This window comes from Martes martes (genome assembly GCF_963455335.1).
Source record: "Martes martes genome assembly, chromosome: 3".
NCBI lineage: Eukaryota > Metazoa > Chordata > Mammalia > Carnivora > Mustelidae > Martes > Martes martes.
This window is the reverse complement of record NC_137890.1, coordinates 14,202,191-14,221,730: the sequence shown is the minus strand read 5'-3', so window position 1 is coordinate 14,221,730 and position 19,540 is coordinate 14,202,191. Positions and strand designations below refer to the sequence as shown.

General features: G+C 37.1%; 1 protein-coding gene across 1 annotated transcript in view; it reads right to left on the bottom strand.

The window, feature by feature from the left end:
• The window catches only part of UGGT2 (UDP-glucose glycoprotein glucosyltransferase 2), a 189,050-nt gene that overhangs the window by 128,540 nt on the left and 40,970 nt on the right, over positions 1 to 19,540 (bottom strand). The window contains exons 5-8 of the mRNA XM_080798047.1: positions 16,568 to 16,742; positions 10,726 to 10,822; positions 6,969 to 7,041; positions 4,562 to 4,662 (exon numbers count right to left, since the gene is read on the bottom strand). Of these exons, the coding sequence (XP_080654173.1) occupies positions 4,562 to 4,662; positions 6,969 to 7,041; positions 10,726 to 10,822; positions 16,568 to 16,742 (446 nt within the window). The remainder of the gene's footprint in view (positions 1 to 4,561; positions 4,663 to 6,968; positions 7,042 to 10,725; positions 10,823 to 16,567; positions 16,743 to 19,540) is intronic.

Here is a 19,540-nt window from a genome sequence, read left to right as displayed (position 1 = left end):
ACATTATTTCTCTGTAACATTTTACCATGGGTAGAAACCCAGCTTACCATATATTAGTAAAATAACTAGTTTAGCATAACAAGGCTGGTTTTATTTCCATGTTCTCAGTGTGGTGAATTGGGTTGGGAGTCAAAGCTTAGGAAGAGATGTTCTTAGCACAGCTTCCCATGGGATGGAGAGCCTAACAACCAAGGTTCAAATCCCAGCTCTGTATCACTTTCTAGCTGAGTAACTTTAAATGGCGTTTCCTCAACCTACTTCAGCATGTTTCCAGTTCGGGCACTGCAATGAATAATTGCCAAAAACAACAGCCATTTCTCAGTGCTTCTCTTACTAAGATCCTTCTAGAAGAGAATCACTTCCTGCAAAGAAGTACTGACTTTCTATTTAATAAGTGGTGCTGGGAAAAATGGGACATTCACATGCAAAAGAAGGAAAATGGGCCCCTATCTTACACAATACACAAAAATCAACTCAAATGGGGTTAGACTTAAATTTAAGACCTAAGCCCATAAAATCCTGAAAGAAAACATAGGGGTAACATAATGGTAAAATATTAGTTTTAGCAATGATTTTTTGGATTTGGGACCAAAACCAAAGACAGCAAAGTGAAAATGAACAAATGGGACTATACCATACTACGAAGCTTCTGCACAGCAAGGAAATCATCAACAAAATGGAAAAGCAAGCTACAGAATGGGAGAAAAATATTTGCAAATCATCTGTTAAGGGGTTAATAACAAAAATATCCAAGGAACTCAGGTAAACTGGTGTAGCCACGATGGAAGACATGATGGTGATTCCATATGGTGATTCCTCAAGAAATTAAAACTAAAATCACAGTGGGATCAGCAATCCCACTTCTGGGTATGTTTCCAGAGGAAATGAAATCAGCATCTCAAAGACATATCTGTACTCCCATGGTCACTGCAGCATTATTCACAACAGATAAGATGGAAACAATCTAAATGTCTACAAATGAGTGAATGGTTAGAGAAAATGTGGCATATACATACAATGGGATATTATTCAGCATTAAAAAGAAGAAAAATTCTACCATTTGTAACAACGTGGTGAACCTGGAGGTTATGCTAAGTGAAAAGAGCCAGACAGAGAAAGACAAAAACTGTAAGGAATCACTTACGTAAAAATTGAAAAAAAAAGAAAAAAAAAAGTCAAACCACACAAACAGAGAGTAGAAAAGTAGCTGCCTAGGACCGGATAGAGGAAAGAGGGAGAGGCTGGGAAAACGGCATAAATTTTCAGCTAAAGATGAAGAGGGTCTAAGATTCTAATGTATGCCAGGGTGACCAGCATTAGCATCACTGTACTGCATAACTGAAATTTGCTAAGAGAGTAGAAATCAAACGTTTTCACTGAAAAGAAGTACTTGATACACAAGTAAGTACTCACTAAATATTGATGAATGAATAAATGACTAGCAAAATTACAAGCTCCTTTATGTTCTCTTTCTTATTCTATTGCTATTAAAGGCATTTATAAGCAACACAATTTTTGACTGATGTGTACATATTTAGGAATATACATAGTTTTAGGCAAGAAAACTTAGTCATTACTTACCTGACTGAATGGTGTAACAACTTATAAAAGAGGAAAGTGTATGGTCAAAGATCTTGCCTGACAGTATTTGGTTGTACAACTTTATACTCAAAAAAGCAGGATGCTGGGCCGAAGGAAGAATTAGGCTTTATATTGAGACAGACCTGCTCATTTTAGATACCCCTGATTTGTCTCTGTCAGATTTGTGAACTTAGACTCATTATTTTATGTGTTCCATTTCTTAATTTCCTCATCTGGAAAAGTGGGATATCTAACTCATATGAGTTTTTAAAAAAGTAATTAGGATACTGTATATAAATAGCCTAACACTTTGTCACACACAGTGTTGGTTAATTTTTTATCATTGGCAATCAACAGTGTGATGATCATGGACAGCTACCTTTGACTCAGGCTTGAGAACACAACTAGTCTTTAAAAATGCTTTATAACATGAATATAATTCTCCTTGACATGACCAACTTTCTGTGCATAAGTTATTTGAAACCCTCTGAAAATTCACTTATGAAATCAGATACTGTATAAATAACCAAATGAATATAGTATCATCAGACTCCATTAATATTTTTGCTTTGTTCTAAACTGTTCCATACCTAATGACTCATAAGTAACTATTTAAAAGTCCTACATTTTACCTACTTAACTGTTTTACCACTTGGATATTTCAAAAGCAGCATGTTTAATAACAACTTTGGGATATTCCCGCCCCACCTTTGCCCAAAGCTGTTCCTCTTTAGTCTTCTCTTCTCAGCAAACACCACTGTCCATGCTGCGGAGCAAACCACAATCTAGCCAAGTTCTTGGTTATCTCCTTCATACATACATATCCAAGGCTCCCAGTGATCTTTGCAGTCTCTCTAAATAACCCACCCCCAGATTTATTCCAGCCCCTCCTCAGATCTCAATTCAGTAACCACTTTGTGGCAGACTCCCCTATCTCTCCCCAGCCCTCACGCTCACCAGTTTGGATCTTCCGGCATATACCCTTCTTAATCCTATCTACCTTTGCTTTAGAGCAATTACAATCACGATTGTTATACTAGTTTTTTAAAAAAATTTCTTATGTTTATCTAAGATCCTTTGAATATATGTAGGGTCTGTTTTAGCTCAGTTTATCTTCAGCATCTAGTGTTTTCCAAAATGTCAGCTGGAACCCATTAGTAGTGAAATCAGATGAACCGGTAGTACAAAGTTATTTTTCTAAATAAACAGGGTAGAAAAAAAGTTTGTCAGAGTGAATAAAATGTAGTAAACATACATACTGCATGGGAAGCTTTTATTTTCATACATATACTTTTAGTTCTGAGCTTATCTATGCATTCTTACATCATACACTTGTATATGGGTCTTGATGTAAAATAGGTCTCCTACTGTAGCCCTCAGCCAAAAATTATAAAACCATGGATGTACGGACATAGCTGACATGTAGCAGATACAGAATAAATACTTGGTAAATCAATAAAATAGGAAAAAAGAGATTGCTCACTTTCTCTGTCTTGGAAATCTAGATGGTCAGCTTCTATAATGGGCTCCTCCATTTCTCATCACTCCCCACGACTTGTTCATGAGGTCTACTTTCCACACATGAATGAACACCGCAGCACCCGCCCTCGTGTACCGACTGATCACTCCGCACGACCATTTAGCTCCTCCTCCCTTGTAAGGCTTTATGCTAAGATATTCAGCTCTTTCCATCTTCTCCTTTTAGCTTACAGACTTTACGTTCACCCCACTACTGGACCCTGTCATCTGAATACGTCACAGTCACTATAAGCAATCTTTTTTACATCAATATCATTATTCTTGAACTCCACCTTCAACCCTGAAACATATTGACATGTTTTATATTCTCTCTATTCAGGCTCAAAGCTGGAAATCTTCAAGCCTCTCTGACTCCTTTCACCTCCTCAATATTTGCTCAATTCAGCCTTCCTTCCTATGCTGTCTACCACAGTCACAGTGCAATCTCTCAACACAGTATTTCAAGGATGTCTTATCCAGAATTCCTGTTTCTGGTCCATTCAAATCTATCTTACTCAGTGGTCAGCCAGATCCATTAAAACTAAGCTGAACGAGCACGTTCTCTGTTTACAAGCCTTCAAAAGCACCCCAACACCTACAGCGATCACCTACAACTGTATTTTCTAAATTATGGGTTCCTTGGAGAACATTTTGAAGGAGAAAGCAGAATGGTGTTTGCCTACAACAGCTGGAGAAATTGGAGAGAAGTGGGCAGTGACTGTTAATGGGGATGTTACTTTATTTTCAGGGTGATGAAAATACTCTAAAATTGACTGTGGTGACAGGAAAAAAGCCTCAGAAAATATACTAAAATCCATCAAATGGTACATTTTAAAGGGGTGAACTGTATTGTATGTCAGTTATCTCAATAAGCTGTTAATAGAAAGTTGATGAGAGATGTGATAGAAATTATGGCTGACACAGCAAAATGATGTCCCCATGAATGACTAAAAATTACAAGTAATAAAAAAGAAAATTACAAATCGAAAAGGACTTACAGTTCAAACTAAATTCTGATCACAAGATATCTGCTTACAGAAGGTCAGCACGAGGCTGTTCTAAGCTAATACTGAAATATGCAATGGTCTATTAAGTTCAAAATTTTTAACAGAAGAAAACTAGTATAATTTAGTTCTGATTTCCTGACTGACTAGACAGGATTTTTAATCAACATTATAGACTCCCTGAAATGTGATTTAATACTTGAAATGAACCTACAAGATAAATCAGTATATACTTTAAAAATGATTAGATAATATCAAACAACTACACTTCATATAATTTTAACTCTTACATGATTTGCTTGATGGATAGCCTTTTAATTAAATACCAATTTCCATAAAAATTCACATCAGTAATTACTATCCACAAAATAATTTATATCATGTTATATAAAAGCTTATTTAACACAACAGAGACCAGTTACCAAAATGCTTTGTTAAAGTTGACCAAAATACTATACCTTGTAGTTCCCAGACTTTCAAAGGCGTCATTTCTTTGCTACTCTCAATCAGGTATTTTTGGAATGTTGTCAGATTATCTCTAAGATCTGAATACCTTTCTCTGCATTAGAATATGAAGTAATGTTAATTAGCATCACCTACTACAAATTATACAAGCAGTATATTTTTTAAATTAAACCTTTCAACTAATTAGACACAAATGAACTATTCACCAAGATAGTAAGTACATCGTGATGCAACTATGTCCGCAGAGCTTAAAAATAATGCGAGTCGTATGTACACTTTTTTCAATACGTAAAACAAAACAAACCAAAACCTGAAGGGATAGACTCTCAATTGTTAACATGTTAACATTACCTAAAAGGGACTCAAGGATGAGGGCAGAATTCTTAGCTTTTAGAGTCTATACTTTTTAACATTTTATAAATTACTAGTATTGATTTTATAATTTAAAACAAAACCATTTTATAAGAAAAGCATCAATACTTCCTATACAATCTTGGAGTTTATTTCCAAAAAGTTCCATCTCTGCAATTCAAAAAAATCTTCAGTAAGTTCATTTTGCCTAGGTATCTTTTTTGAGAGTACCAAACAATAATGTAGTAGGAATGACATTTTACCACAACACAGGATCCCAAACGTGGCTTCTTTCTTCTCTTACAAAATCAAGACATGGTGCCATTTAAGAGTTAAATAGTATTCTCTTCAAAAAAAACTTTACCTCCAACACAACTTACAAAACACATATTTTCAACAGTAAAAAGATTTTAAAAAGTGAAATAAAAAAATATACAGAACCATATACACAGAAATGCATTTATCTTATGTTTAACAATAAACATATTGATAATATCATGCAATTTTATTACATGGGACCATGTTTTTAAAAATGAATCAAGGGGCGACTGGGTGGTTCACTCATTAAGCATCTGCCTTCGGCTCAGATCATGATCCCAGGGTCCTGGGATTGAGCCTCACATAAGGTTCCCTGCTCAGGGGGAGCCTGCTTCTCCCTCTCTCCCTCCCCCTGCTTGTGTTCCCTCTCTCACTGTCTCTCTCTCTCTCAAATAAGTAAATAAAATCTTAAAAAAAAAAAAAAAAGAATCAAGATGACTACAACTGTTCTTACAGTGAAGTGAAAAAGCACAGAACTTCTCCCAAAAGGAAATTCTCTATGAATTAAATTAACCCCTTTCTCAAATATTTTAAATCACAGAGTATTAAGTTTATAAGAGTATTAGTATTTTTCATATTTAGCCATAATCTTAGCAATTTTCACTGCTGAATTTATATAACCCAGACAAAAATACTTTATTCATATAATATCTCAAAGCAAAGGGTTTTGCCTCAATCGAGAACTAATTTTGAGTATTTCTTCTTTTAAGAAACTAATATCCCAGGGTTCCAAAAGCTTCTTGTGAGATATGCAATTTATTCCAGCAAAAAGTTATGTTTAAAAGAGAATTAAGAAAAAAAGAATAGAACTGTGGGTTCCAAGATCTTGAGACAGCTGACAATGGAATAAAATGTATCATTATCTACTAAATAAATACCTTAATAAATCTGTTTCATGCATTAAGTTCTTAAGGCCACTAGTATACCACTGGGCCAATGTAGTTGAGAAATATAACTCCATCATCTGTATAAATTAGCACAGTCTCCAAAAATGTTCCCTTGCTCTGTAACAATATCTACTCAAGAGAAGAACCGACCTTGGTGTCCTTTATAAATAGAATATCAGGCAAAAATTAAAACTATTAATAAAAACTGTCCTTTACCTTTAATTAATTTTGCCTTTGTACTGAAATCACAAACTCTCCCTTCCTGTAAATAAGGGAAAACACATACAAAGCGACAACAATCCCCTTTCATGGGTCTTCAGAGAGCACTCACCATCCTATTCTTGCTCGTCAATCAGTGATGCAGGAAAAAAAAGGGGGGAGGGACACAACTTTAATTTCTGAGTGGTTACTTACACATGTATATGAAATTAAGACCAGATGTTAAAAGGTTTTTAATATGGCAACCTGCACACAGAAATTTAAGAAGATAAGTATTTTCTCTTTTCTTGAGGCACAAAAATTTTGATTATTTCATGCTAATGATCCAATACTAACCATGATTTTTCTAACCCAGTAGTTCTGTAAGAGATTCTATAATATTTTTTGACAAAGATAACTTTGATCATTTCCAATTCCTATTTTTCTAATCATACTCGTCATACAGCGAAAATCATGATTATTTTTCCATTGTGTTTTGCATTAACCATGTATGACTTCTGTAATAAATAAAACCAATTACAGGTGTATTTTAAGAAGATGAAACATGCATTAGCAGAGCATACTGAATTCCTTTAGGACAAAGTTAAGAGCACAGCAATGCAACTTCGTTTCAATTCAGACTCACTTTAGTTTCCGGAAGAGAAATCCTTGAACCTCATTTGTCTCAACCTCACCCTCCACAGTAGTATTGGTCGCTGCTGTTTTGGAAACAAAAACAAAACAAAACATTTTCAGACTGGGAAAGGAACAGGTCATCAAAAATTAGGAGAACGCAAACTTAAATTCCTTTTGTTTTACCTTGTTTTCCTTTCACAGCCCAGCTCACTGGTACATGCGCATGTACACACTTATATTTCTGAACATGTTCTCTTTCTAAACAGGCTTGGATCATTAAATATTTAACCAATGCTTTACAAATTACTTTCCAGTCAAGTTCTATTTTATAACCAGAATCATAAACCAAAGTGGTTGCAACGAATCCTTTAGCTCTTAAGGCAGGCAGGAGCTCCAAGCCCTACTATATCCAATGCCTTTAAAGACAATCAAGAAATCTTTAGAAAGACACCAAAACTCATGGCCTCAAAAAGTAAGGCTATAACATGTTACAGTCACTTCTCTTCCCCTTCCCTTCTCCTCTACTCCCCAGACAATTACAACATACAGGGTGGTAACCAGTGTAAGTACAGGGTACTTGGGAGCACAAGACCTCCTTGTGTTCTCACAGGGCTGCTCTCGGAGTGTGCCTGAGCCCCTCCAATACACTCCTCCCCTCTCTCTCCTGAAGGCCTGCATCCCCAGGACTACAGCTAAAAGCCCTGGGTGCTGATTCAGTCTTCCTTCTCCTCCTTTTCATTTCTCCCTCAGGCAAACGTTTATTGGCTGCCTGCTATGACGTCTGTTTCCTGCCAGATACACACGAGGAAGACACAAACTTCACTTGGCAGAAAGGAGAGAGAGAGACAATTTTAATACAGAGTGTAAGACTTCTATGAAAGAAAGCACAGAATATATGGGATATAGAAAGAGAAAACCACCCTTGGCAGAGCAAAAAGACAGGCAGCCATCTCAGAGGTACTGACTGATAGATTCAAGTAAGGTGAATAGACCTTTGATGAAAGAAAAGTGGGACCAAGGAAAAGGTTTCAGGCAGAGGGAACAGCATATGCTAAGGGATAAAAGTACTCGATAGAGGTCATGAAGGTTTAGCATGGAGCCAAACATGGAGGCATCGAGGCAACAGAAAACTATTCTGTATTGTAGTTTGGCGTTGCAGAACAGAAGGTACAAATGAGAGGCTGAGGGACAGTGACAAAGTGGAAAGAGGCTGGAGTATGAAAAGCTTTCTTTGCAATGCTACAGTACTAGGATTTATGAGGGAGGTTATGGCGAGCCGCTGCGGGATTTTAACCAGTGGAGTCACAAAGTCAGATTTCATCACAAGGCTTTAACCTGACAGCACCGTGAAGAACACTGATCCATCCGTTTTAGGGGGTAAGGAGGACTCGGGGCACAGAAGGCCAAAGATCAGAGAGAAAGCCAGTTAGACGTCTGATGTATACAGAGGGAAAAAACAACTGAATGAAAGGAGTGGCTACTAGAATGGAGAACAGATCTACTGCACACATACGTTTAGATGGTGATGAGAGAATTAGTGTGTAATGTGTAATACAGAGCATTAATGTGATCACCTGACTTTATAAAATTTTTTTATCTGACTTTTCAAAGAAGATTACACAGGCCCAAGAATAGCTATAAAATGTCTTATGTTACTACTGTGACTATTAAGTAAGATACTAAATTACAAAACACTGTAAAGCTACATACAAGCTATATAGAAATACCTAGAATCTGAATATTCGTATTTGCGCTATACTTTTCCAGCAACTCTAACTGAGAGGACTTAACAGTGATACAGATCTGTATTTGAAGCACAGGCAGGAGGAGTGGCCAGAGCTAGGCCTGTGATGAGAGCAGGGCCTCCAGGAGCACATCCTGAATAGATAAAGTTGAAGCAGAAGCCCCATCTGAGAGCATATAAAAGAATGAATTAAAGACTCTTTTTTTTTAAAGGTTTTATTTATTTGACAGAGATCACAAGTAGTCAGAGAGGCAGGCAGGGAGAGAGGAGGAAGCAGGCTCCCCGCTGAGCAGAGAGCCCAATGCGGGGCTCGATCCCAGGACCCTGGGATTACGACCTGAGCTGAAGGCAGAGGCTTAACCCACTGAGCCACCCAGGCACCCCCAAATTAAAGACTCTTAACCAGGGGTGTCTGAGTGGCTGAGCTTGTTGGGTATTTGACTCCTGATTTCAGCTCAGCCCGCATGCGGCTTCCTGCTCAGCCCAGAGTTTGCTTGTGATCACCTCCCTCTCCCCCAGCTTGCACACGTGCACGCACTCACTCTCTCAAATAAATAAAATAAATCTTAAAAAAAATACTCCTAATCAAGAATCAGGTATAAATAAATTTTGGATGAACCAGTTAGTAAAAGATTTTCACAAGCATCTGAAAACTACTTTAGCTTCTTCAGGACTCCAGAGTCCTTTATCCAGAGCATGTAGCTTAAGCACAATCATAGACACAGGTTTGTAGATCACAGATCTAACCGAATCTACTTCATCTAAACTAGCAACTCCCAGGCCTCTCCTACCCTACTTCAAGAGCAGCAGCATCCTGGTAACTTCATTACAAATATGTGAGATAAAGCTTCCTAACACCGTGTGTGGCCCATGAACTTTCAGACTGACTGAGACACTGACCCCTTAGACACCCCCCACCCCCACTGCCAGCCCCACCCACACCCCATCACCAGCCCCTGACTGGCTGGGTACTCCATGAGACACCCCCTGCCCTCAGTCCCACCTCCAGGCCAGGCTGGCTGGCCATACCCGGCAGTCACCACAGCCATGACCAGCCTCATCTACTGCCTCAGCCTGCCTTGTCTAGGTTACCATTTTTTATGTGTTGCTCACAATGGTGGCGAAGCCACCAGATAAAGCAAAACAAGATGTTTTTTTCCAATTTTTAAAGAAGTTTTTGAGACCCACAATATTAAATATATATCTTTCAGAATAAAATCAAATTCTAAACTAAGGAGAAACAAGTGTACCCTATCTCCAGCCTCAAATGAACATGTGTAAGACTATAGTCAATGTTTTTTTGTTTTTTGTTTTTTATTTTCAGCGTAACAGTATTCATTATTTTTGCACCACATCCAGTGCTCCATGCCATATGTGCCCTCCCTAATACCCACCACCTGGTTCCCCCGCCCCTTCAAAACCCTCAGGTTATTTTTCAGAGTCCATTGTCTCTCATGGTTCACCTCCCCTTCCAACTTCCCTCAACTCCCTTCTCCTCTCCATCTCCCCATGTCCTCCATGTTATTTGTTATGCTCCACAAATAAGCGAAACCATATGATAATTGACTCTCTCTGCTTGACTTATTTCACTCAGCATAATCTCTTCCAGTCCCGTCCATGTTGATACAAAAATTGGGTATTCATCCCTTCTGATGGAGGCATCATACTCCATAGTGTATATGGACCACATCTTCCTTATCCATTCATCCGTTGAAGGGCATCTTGATTCTTTCCAGTTTGGCGACCGTGGCCATGGCTGCTATAAATACTGGGGTACAGATGGCCCTCCTTTTCACTACATCTGTATCTTTGGGGTAAATACCCAGTCGTGCAATTGCAGGGTCATAGGGAAGCTCTATTTTTAATTTCTTGAGGAATCTCCACACTGTTCTCCAAAGTGGCTGCACCAACTTGCATTGCCACCAGCAGTGTAAGAGGGTTCCCCTTTCTCCACTGTTTTTTTTTTTTTAAGTATATAAGCATCCAAAGTTTTATTCTACTCAAGTGCAGAGAGTAAACTTACTTTTAACTTGGGTATCATCCAAAGCTTTGTATTCTGTACTTTTAATCGCTAGCTCCACACCGTAGCCGGATAAGTACATTTTCTGTGAGACTGGTTTCTGTTCCAACACATTTAGATTTTTAAAAAGAGAAAATATTTGGTCAAACATCTTCTTTTAAATCCAGTATGTTTGTGTATTTGGATACTAGGGTAAATTAATATATATTTTTTTAAAGATTTCATTTCTTTTTTTGAGAGAGAGAGAACGGGGGGGGCGAGGGAGGGAGCAGATGGAGAAGCAGGCTCCCCACTGAGTAAGGAGCCTGACGCAGGACTCGATCCCAGGACCCCAGGATCATGACGTGAGCCAAAGGCAGATGCTTAACAGACTGTGTCACCCACACACCCCTACTATTTTTTTTAAACACTGTGAAATATTATTTGGGGGATATTTATACTCTCTCTAGACAGCATATCAAGGACCCAGAATTTAGTTAATCACCACTTCTTTTCTTTCTAAAAACCTTGTTATGGCGCTAATGTTTTAATTACCCCTTTACAAAGAAAAAATACCTGATCTTTTTCTGTTAACTATGGTAACTTCCCCATTTCTCCTATGAGTTAATAGAAGCTTCAATACAATTAAGTTTCAATAAAACTGTACTCCTTTCAATGAACTACACAGGATTTGCTAAACTGCCAAATGCTATTCATTTGCTAGTTATCTAGATGTAGGATAACTACAGTGTTGCTAAAAGCAATACTGAAGAGTAGAGGCAAAAGACACCAAAAAACACAGTGTCTTGAACAATCTGATTAAATTTTTCTTCACGTTTCTCAATGATTAAAATATACCAAATGCCACAAATCAGTATCTACTCTTGCAACAAGGGCAAAAATTGCCAAAAATTGAGTTCTCTGAGGTATTGCTGATTGGAATTTTAATACCTAACTTTCCCCTTTGTGTAAAGGACAAATACAAAATGTACTTCTAGAGATTACCCTATCAAGGAAGAGAACGCACCACATTTTTTTCAAAAGGTAAGCAACCTGGATGAATATACATAGCATTTTTAGAAGATGTCTAAGGTTCTTTCTAGCTTCCAGATGGAAATTCTTATCAATTTGCTACAGTCATCATCATTTGGCACATTCTTTCACAGCTTAGGAAACTGGTTTAACCTAGCACCTTGTGAACTCCCTGGAACATGGTGTGTGCATCTGTGCTTACTCAAGTTTGCAAGAGGGCAGTTTTACGATCCTACACATGATATGGGAAGAGGTAGAGATCGGAGGGAAGGAGAACCTCAATAGGTTTTTTTTTCTTTTTATTCTCTTCTTTCCTCCCTAGTTCCCCTGTCTCCAACCTTAAAAATAAGTAGATGACCAGAGTGACTATTCCTGGGCTGTTCTATTTCCAAATAAGATGATATAAGAATTAGTTTCAGATATGCAGAGAAATATTTAACACTGCCGCCCACGTGAAAATGTAATTCGCTAATTTCTCAGGCACACGCTATAATGAAAGATAGCACAAGGGAACTGAGCTGCTTATAATTATGGTCATCTGAAAAAGCTGAAAATATTTTAGAGAGTTTTCAATTTCATACAGCTCAATTTAAAAATCCATTTGACTATCCACCAAAAAGACAATCAGCTGGTAGAGAAGCAAATCGAAGCTCCAAGTCTACATATTTTGTTATAGTTCATAAAAGAAATGCAATTTCAAATAACCAATTTCCATTATCAATTCTGAACTATTATTAGCTCCTCAGGAATAAAGATAAATGTTTATTAAATTCATATTTACTGACTCCATTTGAAAATGTATTAATATAAAATGTGAACTGTAGTCTAATAATTTTGGATTTGCAAACCAAAAATGCTCATAGACTAAATCAACTGGTGAGACTTTCTTCATTTTTTATTTCTTCTTTCCCCATAAAAAGGCATCTGTTCCAAAGGCAGCAAAAATAAGTTCATTTTATTAGAATTACATGTTGACCAGATTTAAAATATACCTATTTTGAATGTACACTACATCGTTCATTAAGAAGAAGGCTATAATTTGATATGACAAAGTGCCCAGATACTTGGCTAGTATGAGTTCATAGTTTATTTAATGGTCACATTCTCCAAAAAATAACTTGGGACACTGATTTCTAGACAAATGATCCTATCTCCCCCTGTAGGGCACATCAGAATCACTTGGGGGACATTTTTTAAAAGATAAACAGTAATTTGATCTCCCACTTCCATTCCCATAAGTTGACATAAACACTATTAGTTTAAGGCATACAACATAATGATTTGATCGAGACAATATGAAACGATTACCACAGTAAGTTCAGTTAACATCCATACCTCAGTATTTTTTCTTGTGATAAGTACTTTAAAGATCTATTCTCTTAGCAACTTGCAAATATGCAACACAGTAATATTAGGTCACCCTAGAACTTGTAGCTGGAAGTCTGTACTTTCCAACCACCTTCACCCATCATCACCACCTCCCATTTTCTAGGAGTTTGGTTGTTTTTTAGGTTCCACATGTAAGTGACATCATTACAGTATTTGTCTTTCTCTGTCCAATTTATTTCAATTAACATAATGCCCTCAAGAGTCCATCCATACTGTCACAAATGGCAGGATTTCTTTCCCTTTTAAGGATGAGTACTATTCCACTGTATACACGCACCACATTTTCTTGATCCATTTATCCACTGCTGAACACAGGGGCTGTTCCCATGTCTACATTATGGTAGGTAATGCTGCAATGAACATGGGACCACAGATAGCTTTTCAAGTTAGTATTTTGTTTCCTTTGGATATATACCCAGAAGCAGAACTATCAGATCATACAGTGGTTCTTTTAAAACATTTTTGAGGTACCTCCATACTGTTTTCCATAGTGGCTGTACCAATTCACTCTCCCATCAACAGTGCAAAAATATTCCCTTTTCTCCACATCCTCTCACACCTGTCTTTTTGATAACAGCAATTCTAACAAGTCTGGGGTGGTACTCATTGTGGTTTCTATTTACATTTCCTGGTTCATGATGTTGAATGCCTTTTCATGTACATGTTGGCCATTTGTATGTCTCCTTTGGAAAAATGTCTATTCAGGCCCTTTGCCCATTCTTTTCATCAGACTACTTTTTTTTTTTTACTACTGAGTTGCCTGAGGTCCTTATGTATTTCAGATATTAACCCCTTATCAGATACATGATTTACAAATAATTTCTCTCATTCCATACATTGCCTTCGATTTTGTTAACAGCTTCCTTTGCTGCATAGATGCTTTTTAGTTTAATGTAGTCCTACTTTATTTTTTCTTTTCTTTTTTATTTTATTGCACTTCATTTTTGCTTTTGTTGCCTTTGCTTTTGGCATCAAATCCAAAAAATCACTGCTAAGACCATTGACAAGGGGCTTTTTCCTTAGGTTTTCCTTTAGGAGTTTCATGATTTCACATTTTATGTTTAAATCCTTAATCCAATTCAAGTTAATTTTTATGAGTGTTGTCAAATAGGGGGCTAATTCCATTCTTTTGCATGTGGTTATCTAGTTTTTCCAGCGCCATTTAACTGAGTATGCTTTGCTCCCTTGTTGAATATTAGTTGACCATATATGCATGGGTTTATTTCTTGGCTCTCTGTTCCACCGATCTACATAGTTCTATGCCAATACCACACTGTTTTAATACTACAGTTTTATAATACAGTTTTTAAAAAATTTATTTACTTGACAGAGATCACAAGTAGGCAGAAAGGCAGGCAGAGAGAGAGAGAGAGGAGGAAGCAGGCTCCCCGCTGAGTAGAGAGCCAGACGCGGGGCTCGATCCTAGGACCCTGGGACCATGATCTGAGCCAAAGGCAGAGGCTTTAACTCACTGAGCCACCCAGGCGTCCCTGTAATGTAGTTTAAAATCAGGAAGCATGATGCCTCTAGCTTTGTTCTTTGTCAAGACTGCTTTAGATTTTACAGCTCTTGCAACTGAAATATATTTGCGTAAAAGAGACATTATATTATTGGAAAAGAATAGAATCTAAAAACACACATGCCTACATGAAAACTTGGTATATGATGGTTTAGAATAAAGACTTAACTGTTCAATAAATTATGTGGGGACCAATAATTTTCATATGGAGAAACTAGAATTGTATCTCCAGCCTGCAGCATATTCAAATACATTCCAGATGAATTAAAAACCAAAACTCAAAAAATAGCATTTTAATTATCACAAGAAAATACACAAGAATGTCTTTATGACATTGTGAAGGGAATCACTAAAGAAAAGTTGGATAAATCTGATATCACAATTATTACTTGCACTGAACCAAAGATGTCATAAATAATTTGTTTTAATACCAGAAGATCAGAAATATTATAGAAGATGTTTGCAAAGTATAGAAGAAAAGATTAGTATTCAGAACATATATTTCAAAATCTGCAGGTAAGAAAAAGAGAAACCCAGGGGCACCTGAGTGGCTCAGTGGGTTAAAGCCTCTGCCTTCGGCTCAGGTCATGATCCCAGGGCCCTGGGATCGGGTCCTGCATCAGGCTCTCTGCTCGGCAGGGAGCCTGGTTCCCCCTCTCTCTCTGCCTGCCTCTCTGCCTACTTGTGATCTCTGTCAAATAAATAAATAAAATCTTAAAAAAAAAAAAGAAAAAGAGAAACCCCAATAATCCAATATAAAAACAGGTAAAGAATATGGATAGGCAATTAACAAGTATATTTGTGATGCTTTTATTATCTTAAACATTAATATGCAAATCACTAGTATTTCAATATAAAACACTCTTTCCATGTTGGGAATATAGTGGTTAAAAAAGCAAAGTCCTTCTCTAATGTTCATTCTAGTATATTTGCGTGAATTGGGTTGCATGGGGTGGGGGGAATGGTGTGGAGGTATGAAAGAAAGAAAACTTGAGATACAGCAATGGGTACTATAGTCATTAAACCAGAATACTGTAACAAGAGTGTGACAGAAATGAGAGGTTGGAAGAGTGAGAATACAACGTATTCGATCAGAAACTTGAATAATACGGTAGTCCGCTAAAGAAATAGTTAATAGCATTCCCATACCATGCTTCACACTTCGAACTAATATATACCATATCAATTAAATTAGATTTCCTCACCATAATACTTTTTCATTAAAAATAATTGTATTTATGGGGCACATGGGTGGCTCAGTCGGTTAAGCGTCTGCCTTTTAGGCTCAACTCATGATCCCAGGGTCCTGGGATGGAGCCCTGCACTGGGATCCCTGCTCAACAGGGGGACTGCTTCTCCCTCTCCTCCCCGCTCATGCTCTCTCTTGCTAGATCTCTCTCTGTCAAATAAGTAAAATCTTTAAAAGATAATAATAATTGTATTTAAAGGGGTGCGCCTGGGTGGCTCAGTTGATTAAGCATCTGACTCTCGATTTCAGCTTGGGTCTTGACCTCAGGGTCATGGGGTCGGGCTCTGTGCTGAGCCCATGAGTCTGCTTAAGATTCTCTCTTTCCCTCTCACTTTACCCCTTCTCCCCAATGCTCACACACTCTCCCTCTCTCTCAAAAAACAAACCAAAAAAACCCTCTATTTATGAATCCTAGCAAATATTATACACATATCGTTTCGTTTTTTATCCAAGTTTTAAATCTGTTTTAGATTTAAGAAGAAAGGAATCTGAAGAGAGACAAGTGTCAACAAGATACAGAATCCCCATATATTTTTCCATATAAAATTCACATTTGATAGGTATGTTAATTTTAAAAAATCTTTAATTAACTGTTCAGGTGGAAATTATGTAAAACCTAGTAAGGAACTTCTCAAACATAATTTTTATATACAAAATAATCTTGGATAATACTGTACCTGAATATAATGCCGAAGAACATACAGAATTTTCCCATTTTGAGCTTTTTCAGACAATACTTTGTGAAATTTACTAAATGCTCTGGTACCAATTTCAGCATAGAGTATAGTCACTGGTAAGTTCTCTTTGTTCGTGGGAAATTTATGATCACCTTTAAACAGATAAGGTCTGGGCCTAAAATGGAAACAAAACACATTTATTTATTTATAAAGATTTTAAGTACTCTCTACATAGAACGTGGGGCTGAAACCCACAACCCCAAGATCAAGAGTTGCATGCTCTACTGACTTAGCCAGCCAGGCACCGCAAAGCACAAACTTTTTAAAAGAACTGAAAGAGCATATTGAAAATATATCATGACCTTTTATAATTTCTACTTATCAAACAACTTACAGGAAAAAAAGTACACATACACACACACACACACATATATACACACACATATACATGCATACGTATGTACACATACATATATACAGATGTACGTGTGTGTGTGTGTGTGTGTGTGTATGATCACAGAAAAAGAGTTTAAACTTCCTGTGGTGAATTTTCATCCTGTGCACAGGTTAATATAGTAATTTCTGTGGAAGAACTAAAAAATGTAAGTATACTTAGAAAATAACTTTCCTTGCACACAAAACAATATAATAAACATGTATGACAGAATGTAACATTCAAAGTTTTATAGCTGTAGGTCAGTGAGAAAGAATACACTCAGTTTATGATATCTGACAGAATCAACAGAAAATAACTTCTATTCAAGACAGAAATCTGGTTAATCCAAAATTGAACACTAAAAATATTTTTTTTTAAAGATTTTATTTATTTATTTGACAGAGATCACAAGTAGGTAGAGAGGCAGGCAGAGAGAGAGAGGAGGAAGCAGGCTCCCGGCTTAGCAGAGAGCCCGATGTGGGGCTCGATCCCAGGACCCCGGGATCATGACCTGAGCCGAAGGCAGAGGCTTAACCCACTGAGCCACCCAGGCGCCCCACTACAGATATTTTTAATGAACAAGATTTACTATCTTTAAATAACAGATAGTGGTAATATATTTTTCAATGAAAAAAAATTTTTTTAATTAGAAGGGTATAATTTTTCATAGCTCATATTTCTTGAAAATGGGTTCCAAATATTTAAAAAACAAAAACGTTATATCATACAAAGATTATCAGTACTTAATATGAATAACAACTCATGAAATTCTCACAGATAATCAAAGAAACAGAAGTCCTATGGTCTGGCCCTGTCACAGACTTTGATACCTTCTTCCTCGCCAGGCACTGTCCTAGATTCTTTACACATATCAGTACAGTCTCTTTTCCCACCAATTCCTTTAGATAATTACTATCATTTAAACTTTTAAGACTCCTGAGGCTCAGACAAGTTAAATATACAGGGTGAGATCAAAGAAAGCCAGGATTTCAACTCCTGTCTACAGAATCCTAAACCCACATTTTTTTTTTTTTAAGATTGTATTTATTTATTTGTCAGAGAGAGAGAGAGCGAGGAGCGAGAGAGCGAGCACAGGCAGACAGAGTTGCAGGCAGAGGCAGCGGGAGAAGCAGGCTCCCTGCTGAGCAAGGAGCCCGATGTGGGACTCGATCCCAGGACGCTGGGATCATGACCTGAGCCGAAGGCAGCCGCTTAACCAACTGAGCCACCCAGGCGCCCCTTAAACCCACATCTTTTAATGACTTATGAGGTAGAAAGAAACATAAGATAATGAAGTTAATAATAAAAAGGTGTTGAGAAATAACTTCTATTTAATGAATTCAGACATTTACAACCTTTTAGTCATTTACTATCTTTAAGTAACAAATATGAAAAAAAAAGGGGAGAGGGACAGGGACATGAACAACAAAACTACCGCATACTCATGAAAAGACTGGGGTTTGAAAGTAGGCAGAATTGGATTCAAGTTCTAGTTCAATTACTAGCTATGTGACTTGAGCCAGTGATTTGATCTCTCCTGGGCCTACTTCTTTATCTGTTCAAGAGGAGGTATTCTCACTACCTCTTAGGAGTGTCCTAAAGATTTACCAAAATGACTTAAAAATTGTCTAGCAGAGCATAAAGCACATGCTTGAAGCTCAAGAATCATTCTTCTCTCATTCTTGCCAAACTCCCCTTATTTAAACTATTGATCAAGAGTACTGTCAAGGAAAAAAGGAATCAAATGTTGCATGGTAAACCACCATTAATGATCAAAGTAGGGAAGGTGCCTCGGTGGCTTAGTCAGTTAAGCGTCTGCCTTCAGCTCAAGTCATGGTCGCAGAGTCCCGGGGATCGAGTCCCACATCGGGCTTCTTGAGGGGGTGGGGGTGGGGCCTGCTTCTTCCTCTACCCCTCAACTTGCTTTCATTCTTTCTCAAATATTCTTTTTTAAAAAATGATGAAAGTAGGAGGTATTTATCCATGTAATTATGACTATAAGGATACACAAAAACTTGATAGCACTGGTTGACTCTGGGGAGAAGTTCTAGAAGTCTGGAGTAAAAAAAGAATCTTAAATTTGCTGTATGTACACATTGTATTGATTCTTAATGTTTAAACTTAATACATTGGGAACATGTCCTTTCAGTGTAAATTAACATAAAATTCCTTAAAAAATTAAAGGGACAAATTCTATACTCAGATGAACACAATGAATTATTAGATCACTTTATTTATTCCCTTAGGTTTCATATACTAGAGGTGCATAGGATTTTTACTTGACATAACTATAAAATTTACAGCATTTTTATATTATAGTCTATCTTATTATGTTTATTATATTGTTTTGTGTGTAAAGCAAATTATTTTGTAGGTATATTTTCTTTACATTTTTTAATTCTCCTATAGTAGTTAATTTAACCTGCACAGAGTAAGGGAAAAAAATCTCAAAATCAAAATTTAAAATGCAAATGGAATCTTTTTATCAAGAGGTATGATTTTAAATATGAAAAATTCAAAAATAAAATTCTATTATT